The following is a 16391-nucleotide window of genomic DNA, read 5'->3' on the forward strand; positions in this document are numbered from 1 at the left end:
TATTCAGCCTGGCTGAATAATACTTTTCCATAGGAAAATTGTTATTCAGCCTGGCTGAATAATACTTTTCCTATAGGAAAATGTTATTCAGCCAGGCTGAATAGCAATTTTCCTATAGGAAAATGTTATTCAGCCAGGCTGAATAGCAATTTTCCTATAGGAAAATGTTATTCAGCCAGGCTGAATAGCAATTTTCCTATAGGAAAATGTTATTCAGCCAGGCTGAATAGCAATTTTCCTATAGAAAATGTTATTCAGCCAGGCTGAATAGCAATTTTCCTATAGAAAATGTTATTCAGCCAGGCTGAATAGCAGTTTTCCTATAGAAAATGTTATTCAGCCAGGCTGAATAGCAGTTTTCCTATAGAAAATGTTATTCAGCCAGGCTGAATAGCAATTCTCCTATAGAAAATGTTATTCAGCCAGGCTGAATAGCAATTTTCCTATAGAAAATGTTATTCAGCCAGGCTGAATAGCAATTTGCCTATAGAAAATGTTATTCAGCCAGGCTGAATAGCAATTTGCCTATAGAAAATGTTATTCAGCCAGGCTGAATAGCAATTTGCCTATAGAAAATGTTATTCAGCCAGGCTGAATAGCAATTTGCCTATAGAAAATGTTATTCAGCCAGGCTGAATAGCAATTTGCCTATAGAAAATGTTATTCAGCCAGGCTGAATAGCAATTTGCCTATAGAAAATGTTATTCAGCCAGGCTGAATAGCAATTTTCCTATAGAAAATGTTATTCAGCCAGGCTGAATAGCAATTTGCCTATAGAAAATGTTATTCAGCCAGGCTGAATAGCAATTTGCTTATAGAAAATGTTATTCAGCCAGGCTGAATAGCAATTTGCCTATAGAAAATGTTATTCAGCCAGGCTGAATAGCAATTTGCCTATAGAAAATGTTATTCAGCCAGGCTGAATAGCAATTTTCCTATAGAAAATGTTATTCAGCCAAGCTGAATAGCAATTTTCCTATAGAAAATGTTATTCAGCCAGGCTGAATAGCAATTTTCCTATAGAAAATGTTATTCAGCCAGGCTGAAAAGGTTAAATTTACTTTAAGAAAATAAAATTTAACGTAGCTTCTTTAGTTCACATTATTTTGTTTAAACTGTACATATAATCTCAATTCGTATAACTTATGCATATTTGAATAAATGTTATTGTTATATAAATATAAATAAAAAAAGCCTCCGCTCTCAAGTTAATGTTATTGCTATATTAGCATGCAATTGAAGTGTCAGTCCAGTGAATGAAAGGCTTAACATTTAACATTGAATTGAGCAATTTTTCCTTAACACCATTAAAATGCAACACACAAATTCAATTAAGCGTTTTCGTTTTTTTTTTCCTCTCTTTTTGTTTATTCCCTGCACCCACAATTCAACGGTATGGTTGTTGAGCCTACGTCAGCCAGGCTGAATAGCAGTTTTCCTATAGAAAATGTTATTCAGCCAGGCTGAATAGCAGTTTTCCTATAGAAAATGTTATTCAGCCAGGCTGAATAGCAATTCTCCTATAGAAAATGTTATTCAGCCAGGCTGAATAGCAATTTTCCTATAGAAAATGTTATTCAGCCAGGCTGAATAGCAATTTGCCTATAGAAAATGTTATTCAGCCAGGCTGAATAGCAATTTGCCTATAGAAAATGTTATTCAGCCAGGCTGAATAGCAATTTGCCTATAGAAAATGTTATTCAGCCAGGCTGAATAGCAATTTGCCTATAGAAAATGTTATTCAGCCAGGCTGAATAGCAATTTGCCTATAGAAAATGTTATTCAGCCAGGCTGAATAGCAATTTGCCTATAGAAAATGTTATTCAGCCAGGCTGAATAGCAATTTTCCTATAGAAAATGTTATTCAGCCAGGCTGAATAGCAATTTGCCTATAGAAAATGTTATTCAGCCAGGCTGAATAGCAATTTGCTTATAGAAAATGTTATTCAGCCAGGCTGAATAGCAATTTGCCTATAGAAAATGTTATTCAGCCAGGCTGAATAGCAATTTGCCTATAGAAAATGTTATTCAGCCAGGCTGAATAGCAATTTTCCTATAGAAAATGTTATTCAGCCAAGCTGAATAGCAATTTTCCTATAGAAAATGTTATTCAGCCAGGCTGAATAGCAATTTTCCTATAGAAAATGTTATTCAGCCAGGCTGAAAAGGTTAAATTTACTTTAAGAAAATAAAATTTAACGTAGCTTCTTTAGTTCACATTATTTTGTTTAAACTGTACATATAATCTCAATTCGTATAACTTATGCATATTTGAATAAATGTTATTGTTATATAAATATAAATAAAAAAAGCCTCCGCTCTCAAGTTAATGTTATTGCTATATTAGCATGCAATTGAAGTGTCAGTCCAGTGAATGAAAGGCTTAACATTTAACATTGAATTGAGCAATTTTTCCTTAACACCATTAAAATGCAACACACAAATTCAATTAAGCGTTTTCGTTTTTTTTTTCCTCTCTTTTTGTTTATTCCCTGCACCCACAATTCAACGGTATGGTTGTTGAGCCTACGTCAATAACCATCACCGCCTACTACTACCCCCAAAACCAAAAGGAAACAAAAATATTCGTATGGATGCCATCACTTACCTCACTTTCGCGTTTGTAGTAACTGGAACTGGTGCGAAAGTCTGTGGTATCCTGTTTGGGTGAATACTGTGGCGAGAAGGAACGTTGCCGTTCATTGGCGCCAATGTTGGTGGAACTTGTGTTCGAGTGATGATTCATCAGATCTCGACGTGATAAAGATGATGTGGCTGCATTACGATAATCATTGTGTCGCGTCGATGTGGTAGAGGTGTAATGCATTGAAGGACTTTCCGAACGATGTTTGGTATCATGCAGTGGACTGCTGCGTGTCTTACCCGAACGTCCCTTGGTACCGACGCGCATAATAAATGGCGAACCTTTCACATCGTAGCCATTAAAGTAGACATAGACGCGATATTTGCCATTTTGTCGTGGTATGAAAGTGACACGATATTTGTTGTCTACAATTTTCTCCACCGAACAGACCAGGGAACGTTTGTCGTGAACAATATCGACATACAATTCCCCATTGACACCAACACCACGGGCATCCACTTCAAAGGAGTGGGCCCTCAAGGGCATGGCTCCATCAAGACCATGCACAGAAACTCCCGAAGCATCAAATACAGCACATGTGAAGGGACCACCCTGTATGTGGCGCCCCTGATATGTAATGGCAATTTCCCATATACCCGCTTCATCGGGCTTAAATATGGCACTGTGGCCCTCTTCGACTTTTTTCAGAGGACAATTGTGGGAAATGCCTGTTGGCGAGACTGCGGTAACTAGAATATCTTCGGTTTTGGGGGCACCAGTAGCATTGACCAAAACCTCGACCAGACTACCAAGAGCACAGGGAGCCATACCGGGTGGAGCAACCTGTATGAAACGTGGCAGGACCCTAAAGAAGTGGCCACCTAAGCTGTCGCCATCAATTTCCACCACAATTTCATGCATGCCATATTTGTCTGGAACATAGACCCCTTCACCGTGGCCATTTAGTTTCACGGGTTGAGGATGGCCGGAGGGTGGTACCACAAAGGCTTTGACATGGCTTAGACTAATATCTCGAGATAAAACGTCTATGCGGAAGTGGCTCTAAAAATAAACTGATTAGAAAGAACGAATTTTTAAAGGTTTTTTCCTAGCTTACCGGTTCTCCAACCCTTCCCGAAGTGCTTTCCAAAAACACATTTACCATATCAGATAGGGGAGGGCGTGGCGGCACCCACTGCAAATGGGCCGCATAGGCCATAATGCCCAAGTGTTCTACCTCAGGATTGGCCATATCCTTTGCCGTTAATACTGGTTGGACACCCAGCTTGGTGCCAGCCTCCAAGGCCTTACGTATATTGTTCTCATAGTGGAAGGGGTCTGTGCTGAGTTTTTCAGGAGCCGGGGCTGGACCACCCAAACCCTTGATAATTTCACACAAAACACGGCCATCATTCCAATCGGTCTGCAATTAAAACGAAAAATTAAATCCATTCTCTACTCAAAACAAATTTCCTCTCACCGTAAAATTCTGCACTTGTTCTCTAACTTGAGTATTAACCCAACGCATGGTGGCATTATAACCAGGTCCACCTGGTTTCATGAAATACGACAAATATGTCATGCCCGACAGCTCATCCAGCCATGGTGATGCCAAATATTCCGGTTCCAAAACCTTGGGTACACCAAATTCACTTTGTGCCAAATTCATGGCGTTTGTACAGTTACGAATACTCTGGCTGGGATCCAGCGAACGCCAATGTGGAAACAAGCCCGGCTTACAATAATCCAAAAGGGCTGCCAAATTCACACCACTATTCCAATCGGTTGTCAAATTGGTTATCTTACAATCGGGCAAAGCAGCCTGCAGCCATGCCAACATTAACTTGCGTGGCGGGAATTTACTTCGACCAATTTGATAGCGTACAATCAGTGACCAAATCAAGCCCAAAATCAATTTGACATTGCCATTGACAATATCAACATTGCCAATATTTACCAATTTGATGTGATCTTCTTCGATGGATTTGAGTGCAGTGGTGGCATTCTCCAAATAGTGATGTTGATTGGCAGGACGACGATTCCATGCTGGTTTCAACGGGCGGGTCTGTAGTGTTTCCACCAAGGCACACAGACAGGTGCCATCACAGAAATCTGTTGCCCAATCATGAACCTGGAAGGAGAGGAAAACAAACATAAAGGGTATTAGTTAATGAAGACACAGTAATATAAATTCTCAAATTTATCACTATATTTTTGGCTATAACTTTTAAAACAAGTAAAAAGTATCAGTCGGCTTTACCGACAGAGATATACCCTCAGCCTATGTGAATTGAAACTTTCATCTACGGACAGATCGAATGTATTTAGGGTCTTTCAGAATTTTGTGGCCCATTTTGGATATTTGAACTTGCCGACAAAAATTATGGATTGGTGTTATCCAAAAGTGTTGCGAAGGAGGTTTTTAAAGGCACGGACCGACATGGTCCATTACGGAAGTGGATCTTATTTTGGGAGTCATATCTTTTCGATAGATATCGTGCCCACTAGTCCACTGTGCCACATTGGACCACTGTGCCAGGAAGCATGGACCACAATGAACAGCATTGGTATAAATTTCCTGAGGATCTTCGAACAGACCCCCTAAACTGCACTTAGACACAAATGTTGAACTTTTGTAGGGGAGGTACCCTAAGAGAGGACCGATATGGGCCATTTTAGAAGTTAAACTAAATTTAGAAAAAAAGGAGATCCAAATTTTGGACCAAATTGGTTGTCCCTTTCGTGAGATACCGTGCATACCATTTTGGTGCTGGTTTTTAAATATTTGGGGGGAAGTACCGAAAGTTGTGTGCCTATCTGCGAACGGAGACTATGTTGAACAAAATATGACGAAGGCCAAATTTTGGATCAAATCGGTTGATCAGTTCGAGAGCTATCGTGCTCTCCAACCACTGCATATGGTTCCATAGGGGTTTTTTACACCTTTCGGACTGTTTTCTCAAGAAGTATGGACTTGACCCGGAAACAACTTTTACCAAATGCAAGTTCCTTCAACAAAAATCAAAGTGATTCGAGAACTTATCCGAAAATTGAACTTATCCGAAATTGTGTGTGGGTGGTACCCGTAGGAGTAGACCGATTCAGTCCATATTGTAACCTCATCTAGGTCTGGTAGAAATTTCATGATGTACAAAGTATGGACCAAATCGGTCACTCCCTTCAAGAGTTATCGTGCGCACAATTTTTCCGAACAGTTTTGAACCTTTTTGGGAGAGGTACCTGAAAAAGTGGGCCGATATTGCTTATCTTCAAACTTAAACTAAGTTTGGGGAAACTATTACGAAGGCCACAATTTGGACCGAATCAGTTGATCCGTTCAAGAGTCTTCTTGCGCTCCAACCCCTACACACAGTTTCATAGGATTTTTTTGCACCCTTCAGGCTCTTTTTCAGGAAGTATGGACTTGCCTCAGATAAACCTTTTACCGTCGTAGGGGAGCGGGCAGTAAATCCAAGTGCTACAACAAAAAACAAAGCGATTCGAGTGCAGGTCCTAAACTGAACTTTCCCGAAATTTTGTGTGCGAGGTACCTGAAGGAGTGGACCGATTGAGTCCATATGGGAACCTCATAGAAATTTAATAGAAGTTTCACGATGTGTAAAGTACAGACCAAATCGGTTACTCTCTTCAAGTGTTATCGTGTACACAAATTTCCCGAACATTTTCGAACTTTTGTGGGGGAGGTACCGGAAGGAGTGGACCGATATATCCCATCTTCGAATTTAAACTAAGTTTGGACAATATATTACGAAAGCCAATTGGTTGAACCTTTCGAGAGTTATCGTGCGCTCCAGCCAGACAGACGGACGGACATGGCTAAATCAACTCAAAATTGTCTGAAACGGATTTCGTCCAAATATACTTGGGGTCTAAAACCATTATTTGCATGAGGTACAGTTTGCCCGTATAAAATGAGGGTATTATAACAATAATCTTGTAATATATACCACAAAGGCTACTGCTGTAAAACATTATAACGAATGGTTTTCTCTAGGGCTGAGGTAAGCTCAGTCGCTGCCAGGGTCGACCAAGGACCCACAAACCTCAAGTAAAACACGAGTGTTTACAATTTCAATGTTTATTATAAAACTCTTGGTGTTTGATAGACGAACAATATGTGTGAGGAATATGGATGAGATGTATCTTAGGTAACCAATGGATAGATGACAATATGGTTGTTGTAATCGGCTGGATGGTGATCGGGTTTTAGATATGGGATCAATGGTAGCCGGGTTGTTGTTGTTGACTAGATGGCAATCGTGTATGCTTGCGTCGGTTCTGATGTATTCGGATGTTGTCGGCTATTCGGGTGACTGTCAACTCGGCAGTCGTCGGGTGTGTGGCTTGGCTCTGTGGTGTTCGGATTGCTGTCGGCTCGTCTACAATCGTCGTGTGTGTGTGTCTCGGCTCTGTAGTATTCGTGTTGCTGTCGGCTCGTTGGCAATCGTCGGGTATGTGGCTCGGCTCTGTCGTATTCGGGTTGCTGTCGGTAGTCGTCGGGTGTGTGCCTCGGCTCGGGTTGCTGTGGGGGAAGAGATCGGTTAATGGGAGCTGGCTAAGAGCATGGAGCTGGCTATGAGCTTGAGCTGACTGGGAGCTGAGAGCTTGCTAAGAGCTGTGAGCTTGCTACGAACTGGTTCGAATCGTAGCTAACTAGAATGGTAGACTGCGGACGAGCCACACGTCCATTCGTACTTTGTTCGGCTGGTGATCGACGACCTGGGTGAATGAAACCAGAATACATATTCGGGCGGTTGCACGAAGTGAATGAGAATTGTAACTGAATAGGATTGCTGTTGAATGCACTGAACCCAACATATGCTATATTATGTATGATAGGCCACTATTGAGTATGGGGTAAGTTTGTATGCATGTTTGGTACTGACGGGATAATGGAAATATTAAGGTGGGTTGGATATCAATGCGGGTCGAATGAGATGTGAGAACTGTATGAAACGGTCACGTTACAACATATACTTAACTGCAGTTTTGTGCGGGAGAGAATATACAAACATTTGGGCCATTATCTACGGAAAAATTTCAACACGATCCGAGAAGGCAGCCTGTTGTCCGGGAGCACGAATTTGCCATGAAAAAATATATCGTAGTTATCAAGAACAGAAGGACTTACATCGGTCAAAAAAAAAAAAAAATACAACAATACTCCCACAGCCCTCAAAGGAAACATGTTTAGCTTGTGTAAGGAGCTGGAGACCTTAAAATGCAGTTAACAACAAATTTGGGATTGGACCCCATAGAGGGAACCATCAATTCCATGTTACGTCCGTTCAAAAAGGCGCTGTTTTAAAACGATGTGTCAGAGCTTACATTTTCATGGTGTAACGTGACAAAATGATCACGTAAATAGAAACAACAACAATAGCAAGACCCCACTACCCAACAACATCACAACCAGCCAACCAATACACATTGTTGGGTTAACATGCATTCCTTTGATAGGTGTGCGTTTCAGTGCAATTTGAGTTAATCGGCATGATGACAACTGCTGAGTAATTATCAATCACTTTGTGCGACTATACACTCAAGTATTCCAGTTGTTTTGGGTGTGACACGTGCTTGATAACAATTGAGTGTTTGTAGTCCGCCAACTGACACGGGAGTGTAGAGCAGCCAAGGTCACCCATATACGTTAACGTGATTGCAACAACAACATATGTTCTCTTTTTTCTCATCTTTCGTGGTTTAGCAAAGGAAAAACTCGCTCAGAGAGACTAGTGCACAAAATATTTTGAGCATCACCGATGTAGAGAGTGTTTGGAAGAATTTTTAAGAGCTACCTCTTTGTGCGGTGGCTAATACATTCATTCCCCTTCGGGTGTTGTTCCATTCCTCCGTCGGGTGTTGTTCCATTCCTCCTTCGGGTGTTGTTCCACACCCTCCTCGTGTTTTGTTCCATTCCACATTCGGGTGTTGTTCCACTAGTCGGTACTTTTAGTATACTTTAGAAGTTATCGTAGCACAATACGATAACTCGTGCTGCTCGTATTGAGGTGGTTCGGCCACTCGGCATTCCGTTACGACGACAGCACGAGCGCCGATTACTCGAATGCTGAATCACCGAGTGGCCGAACACCGAATCACCAAGGGACCGAACCTCTTCAACACGTGGCGAACATCTGCAACACTAGAGCCGAACGCTAAACCCCGAATTGGCCGAACCACCTGAACGTCAGCAACACGAACAACGAATCATCTAGTTCCCGAATATCTTCAATTCGTAACCTCGATTCACCGAGTCCCCGATCATAATCAGAGCGTCTACTATCCAGCAACGAATCATCTAGTACCCGATCATTCTCAAATCGTCTACCAGAGCATCTACGCATCCGAACACCCAATCATCGAGGTCCCGGTCGTCTGCAAATCGCTGAGTCCGAACAGCCCATCAGCCACTTATCTCGTACGAAGCTTCCACAACCACAACCACTGAATCCAAGTTACCAATCACCATTTGCTATTTAAACACTTCTTATCGTATTTAAACATCAGTAGGTTATAAATTTGTTTTACATCAATAAATATTCGATTTAACCCCCAGGAAAGGGAGATTAGTCGTCTTATTACACTGTGCGACACGAAAATTATTAACCATATTCTGACATCGCAGCGGGATAGAACACCAAATATAAGAAGATACGTGTCCCGGCGTTTTTCCGTATCACAAATTATGGGCCGCCAAAGATTTGAGGTCTTGATGTCAAAAGGGATCGTTTCATCAAACACGTAGCTTCTAAACCTCTAAGAGTTGTGGTTTACTCGCAGAGGAAAAGTTGTAGCTCTCGTCTTAAAGAATAATAATTGTGAACACATAAAATCCATTCAACCTCACCTTCAGGGTCAAAATCGTCAAAGTCAAATTTCCCTTTTAATTTTTTCTCGGATTTTAGTCTACAGATATAAAACCGATCAAAATAGAAGCAAACAACCAACTATAAAAATGTACCTTACATCTTAGTACAGAACTTTCTAGATCATACAAACTCTGTAGAAATGGTTCTTAATGGTAAAATAGCAAATCAAATGCGATTTGTATCCTCTTTTCCCGGTTCCTGCTCCATAGATACTAAACGCTGCAAAATTCAAGAAAACAATGGACCACAATAATGTAGCAAAGATATCAGCAAACAACTTTCTGAAACATACGAAATGTCTATGACCGGTTCTTAAATGTGAAAATAACCAAAAACTTTTGAAAATATTCGATTTTTATGCTTTTTTCTCAGATACCGAACCGCCCAAAAATTATGGATATAGTCAACTACAAAAATTTACCGAAGATTTCAAATAACAACTTTCTGGAAAATACAGCTCCCAATGTTTAAGATAGAGCTTTGTAAGTTTCTATTTTTGGTTTTGCAAATGGGCTATATCGGTCCACGTTTTGATATAGCCCCCATAGAACAGTACCTCCTAATATTCGGTATTTTGAAGGCGTTGGCGTCAACATTCCTACGAAATGGCTGAAATTTGGTATTTATTCTTCGTTGGTGGTATAAAACTTTTCCCCAGACTTTTGTTGTTATAGGCCAGCATCAGGTAACCCATACAAATGCGCATTACGTTGTTTGCATTAGTATTGGAGACATAACATGCTTAACAGTCATTTCGCTAAGGGGACGCTTACAGAAAAAATAAAAGAAATTACGCACAACCTTCTGCCCAGTTCGTTCGTCTGTTTGGCTCGAGCACAATGATAACTCTCGAACAGATAAACCGAACTTTAGGTCATATCGGTTCACTCCTTTTTTCCCACAAGACTACAAAATGTTTCGCTAAAATGGTGCGCACAATAACTCTCGAATGTCCAAATTGATTTCTTCGAGACATAGACTAGGTTCGAAGTAAAATTATATCGGTTCACTCGTACAGGTACCTTCCACACAAAATTTCAATATCCGATTTAACCTAAACTTTGAACATCCTAAAATTACTTTCGGACGTACATATGGTATATCAAGTACCAAGAGGGTCTTTATGGGACAACCTCTTCGGATACCTCACTCACAAAATTTCAACATAGGACCAATATAAAGGATGTTCGAGAATCCATTAGACATGTTGACCAATTCTATTCCTTGCGGTCTTGTTTATAGCGATATTCTATTTGTCTAGGGTAAGTCCATGCTTCCTGACATAACGGTCAAAAGCTCTAAATCTTCCCATGACTAACAAAAATTACGGCTTAACACGATAACTATCAAAAGGAATGTCTTCCAAAATTAGGTCCACTTCCAAAATGGATATTCTTTCAGGTATCTTCTCCACAAAAGCACAACAAAAGCATTTACTCGCAACGCCCACAATTATATATAATTTTTATACTCAAATGTTTCGATATTTTGGTCGGCAAGTTTATACGTCCAAAAAAGGCCACGGAATTCTGAAACTCCCTGACTACACAATTTTTAGGACAACGTTTTTTATGAAGCCCGTATTTGATATGTCTATAGATAAAAGTCTCAACTCACATAGGCTGAGGATATGTCTATGTCGGCAAACCCGACTGATACTTTCGAGAAAACAAATTTATGAATTTACATACGTTTGCCTCCGCTGTGCCGACAGAAGTGCTTAATCTTTGGACAGTTTTAAATGTCATCGAGTTCAATTAAGATAGAAATAAGGCGGAATAACAACCATTGGGATATCCGAGAACAGACCATAAATGTTATTTTCTGAATTTTTTAGTTGGCTTCAATGAACTCTATCAAAATAGTAAAGTTTTGGTGTTTTTATGACATAAAAGAATATTATTTTCTTACAAGAGCTGGCAATGTTTGATTGAAAATGTTCGGTACAAGTCTAATCTGCACTCGCGGATTCGAGTTATTATTTTTTTTGGAGTTATTTATTTCAATTTATTAAGGGTATACAAATAACATTGAGTGCCACCGTGGTGCAGCCTTGCACGCTTAAGGTCGTGGGTTCGATTCCTCGGAAAGGCAATATCAAACACTTTTCAACGGTGGAAAAATACCCCTCAGTAATGTTGTCGACATTTCCTGAGTATATCAGCCATGTAATACTTCTCTACAAGTGGTTCTCTACACGTCGTTTGGACTCGGCGATAAACAGTAGGTCCCATATCATTGAGCTAATATGAATCGGGATGCACTCATTGATATGAGAGAAGTCTCCCTTGTCCATTCTGGGATGTTTGTAGAACAATTATATATTGTATACAAATAACATTAAAAGGCTGTTTAGATAGATTTTCTAATCAGAATCAGTCCCCGCGGTAAAAATGTGTTCAATTGATAACTTAGTAAGGCAAAAATAACACAAAACTTTTTTAATGGGACAGAAGTTAATGTGTGATATATGAAAATCTTACTGAAAATCTTTGAAATAGAATCGAAAATGCCAAATAAGAGCTATTGTGGTTAAAAATTCTGGGATATACCAAAACGTAAACTTACATGGATAATATTCATTTGAAAGATTTTTTTAGTTATTGCGTCAATTCTGTTGGAAAATTTGGTTAAAAACTTCAAAATACCAGGGGGAACTTTTGTATGGGGACTATACTAAACGTGTTCTGATATGGTTCATTTTCAATTCTAAACATCCAAAGACAACTTTATTATACTTCAAACTTATATCTAAAATATTGTAAACTCTCTATATTGAAATTATATATTTTGTGTCAATATTTCATATAAAATTAACTAAAAACCCTTTAAAATAGCTTCATGCAACGCTACACAACATTTTTTTAATTTCATTATTTTTGGTCAAGGTGGGCCCTCCGAAATGAAATCCTGCGTACGTCCCTGACTTGGGGTATAAAACTTTCCGTATGAAATTTGTCGGTATAGATCCACGCCTTCATATAGTCCCCATAGAACAGTACCTTCCAATTTTCGGAATTTTGAAGGTTGTGACCTTAATATACAACCGAAATGGCTCCAATTTTGTATTTAGTCTTCGTTGGGGGTATAAATCTTTCCATCACAAAATTTTCGGTATATGTCCTTATAAGAACGGCACACACTCATATTTTGAAAGTTTTAGTCAGGGTGAGGGTTTCACACTGCACTATAGGTAATTTGGCCTGTTTTTGAGGCAATAATTAATAGCGGTGGATACGTGGGCTTTTTATACATTTTTAATGCTTTATATGCAAAAGTAAGATAAAACAAAGAATTACACTGTAAAATTCGGATATAACGAACATCGGTTATAAGAAACTACGTTTATAGAGAACAAAGTTTTGTGTTTCCAAAGAATTTTTCTTAATATTTGTACACACATTCAACTTCTTAAAACGACCACGAATATAGCGAACAAAAATTGTTACCCCGCGAGTAGAATTTTTTACAATTTGTTAAGATTGTACATGGCCCGCTTTTAAGCACAAGCGGATAGCCACGAATTTAAGCACTGTTTCAAATAATTTAACATATGATATTTAAAAGTAAGCTTTAATAAGAATTTTACAGGCGAATACGTTTATAACGAACGCCGGATATAAAGAACAAATTTTCTTTTTCCTACCCCCTATTCTTATTTTACCTATTTTATTCGTTCCAACCCAATGAACGCGGTTAAAACAAAAGAAAAAAGGTTACAATAAACTAAAGTACTGATCCGTCAAAAGATTTTTATAAACATTCATATGTTTAAAATATTGATTCGCGAAAAGATCTTTACAAATATTATTTTTTTAAAGGACCAAATAAATCACGCAATCATGATCCCTAGTCAGAACATATTACGGCTATAATTAACAAAAATGTTGACAACAACACGTCTGTACATTTTTGGAACACATGGTGAATATTTTTTTAAAGAAAATGTCTTTTTAGTTCAAATTGGATGCTTTTTTGTGTTTAATATTTCCTTCACCAAACAAAAAATTAAAAAAAAAATATTTTTTCTGTAAGGAGGGCACCTTCAAAAAAAAGATATAACTCAAAAAACGCAAAAAATCGCACCTTGGTAATTATGTAGTTGATTCAGAACCCTTTGCTGAAGATATTCCCGGTGGCAGAATTTCGGACAAAGTTGGACAATTTTGTAAAAGTCTATAATATAAAACTATAAGTTTGTAAAAAAAATAATTCTTAGGTTGTATCCTATATGACGATTTCTTCTGCTGTAACAAACATTTCGAAGAAAATTATTTTTTAAAACAGAAAGTACACACCGCCACCATTCCACTGAATATCATATCTTTGTATTTGATTATTACCAAACTCTTACAAATTGCGTTTAAATTCTGCTCTGAGTTTTAATCTTTTTTTAAATTTTTTTAGTTTGTTTTCGAAATTATGATTTTAACTACGAATTATACCGCGAGTTTTGAATATTTTTGAAAACAAATTGCACATCCATATAATTTGACATGTTCTTTCTTCGAATCAAATCAAGAAAACTCGCGTTATTAAAAGTGCAAAAATCGACTTTTTGCTTAAAAACCTGTCGAAATTACCTATAGTGCACTGGTATAAATGAAAAATGGTATTGACAAATTTTAAAAAATTAAAAAAATTAGCAATCATCAATACAAAAAAAAAAATAATAATAAAAAATAAAGAAAATCGAAGGTACACTCATTGATAAAAATTGACTTTAAATATTAAATCGGCAATTTTTTGTTTCCATTGCACAATGGTCCCAAATCCAAATTTTCTGGCCAAAACTATTTCAACGTCCATTTTGTATTGAAATTAATTATTATTTTTAATAAATGTGTACAAACAGCAATTCTTACGTTTTATCGACCAAAATGACCAAAAACTGCCAAAATTTGTTGAACAGGGTGATCCCGTTCTGTGGGGTCTAAACCAAAACATTGACCTATGTTAAAAATTTTTGGTACGAAGGATTCATAACTTCCAAGAGGTCGAAATACCAAATTTCAGCCGAATCGGTCATAAGGTGTCGCTAAAACTCACAAAATACCTAAAATTGGACGGTACTTTTATGTGGGGGCTATGACAAAAAATGGACCTCTTTTCAAAAAACTTACACGTACTTGTTTTCTACACTCTGAAACCCTTAAATATGAATTTTAAGAAAAATCTGTTGATAGATTATCGTTCTATTTCAATTGGATACTACGTACAGTCACAACAGGTATTTACAAAAAATTCTCCCATCTTAAAATAGAAAAATCCACTTTATTTTAACTGTGGCAAATTTGAGCAAGAATTTATTTCTCCATTTATTAGTTCAGACCCCCAGTTATCTTCCAAAATCAATTTGGAGGTGGACAAACTTGGACATTTTTTTAAAAGTTTAAATATATTTTAAAAATATTTGTAAAAAATAATTTTTATATACAGTGCTGCTCAAAACATTTGCAACTCAGATGCCTATATCACATTTAGACTATTTTTAAGGCCATTTTATGTTTTGAAATATATTTATTTTTGCAATTTGATTCTTTATTGGTCCTACTTGCAAGATTTCAAAATGATTATTCAGTTCTTAACACTTATGTTACAGAAATGTGTGAAATGTCGGAGGATCACGTGTTTTAGCCTGCTCAAAACATATGCAACTCCGTGGTTCGAATATTTATTACCTAATTTTTGTTGAGTTTTTTGTACTGATTGGCATAAGATGGTTTTTGGTCAGAAGAAGGGGGCAAAAAGCTTTCATGAGGAATGCATTTAATGCCGCCTATGTTTAATTTTGACAGGCAAGTATGCCGAAAACAAGGCATTTCTAATTTTTTAATAAAAACAAAAGTTGTGGTCCGAAATTTGTATCAAAGATATGAAAAATGTTTATTTCTAAAAATTGTGGATCCTACGCAGTCTATAAGTAAATATTAGAACATGAAAATATTTAAAATTGAGCTGTATACCGCGTAAAAAGTACTAAAATTGCTATAAGATGGGAAGGAGGTGAATGTACAACTAGATCTACTGCAGGGGATAATCAAATAATGATGCGAATTATTAAGCAGATCCCTCAGAGGTCATCAACAGACGTTACATAAAGGCTTTACATCAATAAATCTATACAAAACCCTCTGATACATACTATAGATACCGGTGTACCAATAGGGGCAAATTTTAGGAAAACAGTCATTTCCAGGAAAAGTTCGGTTTTTTATATAAATTTTGCAAAAAATGTTTGGAATTGATTTTGGAGTTATAAAATCGAGTATTTTTCGTCGACTTAAATCAATATATGAGTTATATGACTTGAAAAAGTGTACATGATCACCAAGTCGAATGAAAATCTAATTTGTCCCCTTATACAAAAAAGTTGACCCAAAACGAATATGGTGTTTTATATTGACCTGGAGGAATTTTTATGGACAGAGATAGTACTAGAGGCATGAGGTCGAGATATTTATTGGATTTAAAAACTAACCAGACATATAATATGTCGATATCGCACCACGTACAGTCCACAGATGTCGTATAAGATGTTTTTTTAGTATAATACCGCCACTAAACGTATGTATAACCACGTAAAACTAGCATTTTTTCAAATATTTTTTGTGTTCTTATCGGACTCGATCAGCTTAAGTGATCTGAATTCATATAAAAGGTTCCGGGATCCTAAAATGGACTCTACACTATTAAATATCTAATAAAACTTTTGTATTTAATAATTATCCTTAGGGACAGGATTCAAAAGGATATATTAATTTATTTAGTTACCTGGATACCTTGATGATGTGTCCAGATAATAAATAAAAGGTTAAACGCACAATATATTATCAAAACACAAATCATATCTTCAGATTTTGAATCAAATTCTCTAAGTTGCAAATGTTTTGAGCAGGACCAAAAGTGAGTCC

General features: G+C 37.5%; 1 protein-coding gene across 27 annotated transcripts in view; it reads right to left on the reverse strand.

Annotated features, from left to right (window-relative positions):
• jbug (filamin-type immunoglobulin domains fbug) overlaps positions 1-16391 on the reverse strand; it is a 250789-nt gene that overhangs the window by 111255 nt on the left and 123143 nt on the right. For all 27 annotated transcript variants that reach the window (XM_073989964.1, XM_073989955.1, XM_073989957.1 and 24 more), the window contains 3 exons: positions 4065-4715; positions 3702-4007; positions 2609-3646 (listed from right to left, as the gene is read on the reverse strand). In XM_073989964.1, coding sequence (XP_073846065.1) covers positions 2609-3646; positions 3702-4007; positions 4065-4715 — 1995 coding nt within the window. The remainder of the gene's footprint in view (positions 1-2608; positions 3647-3701; positions 4008-4064; positions 4716-16391) is intronic.

Source organism: Musca autumnalis, unplaced genomic scaffold (assembly GCF_047663935.1).
Source record: "Musca autumnalis isolate F117 unplaced genomic scaffold, ASM4766393v1 scaffold_5, whole genome shotgun sequence".
Lineage (NCBI taxonomy): Eukaryota > Metazoa > Arthropoda > Insecta > Diptera > Muscidae > Musca > Musca autumnalis.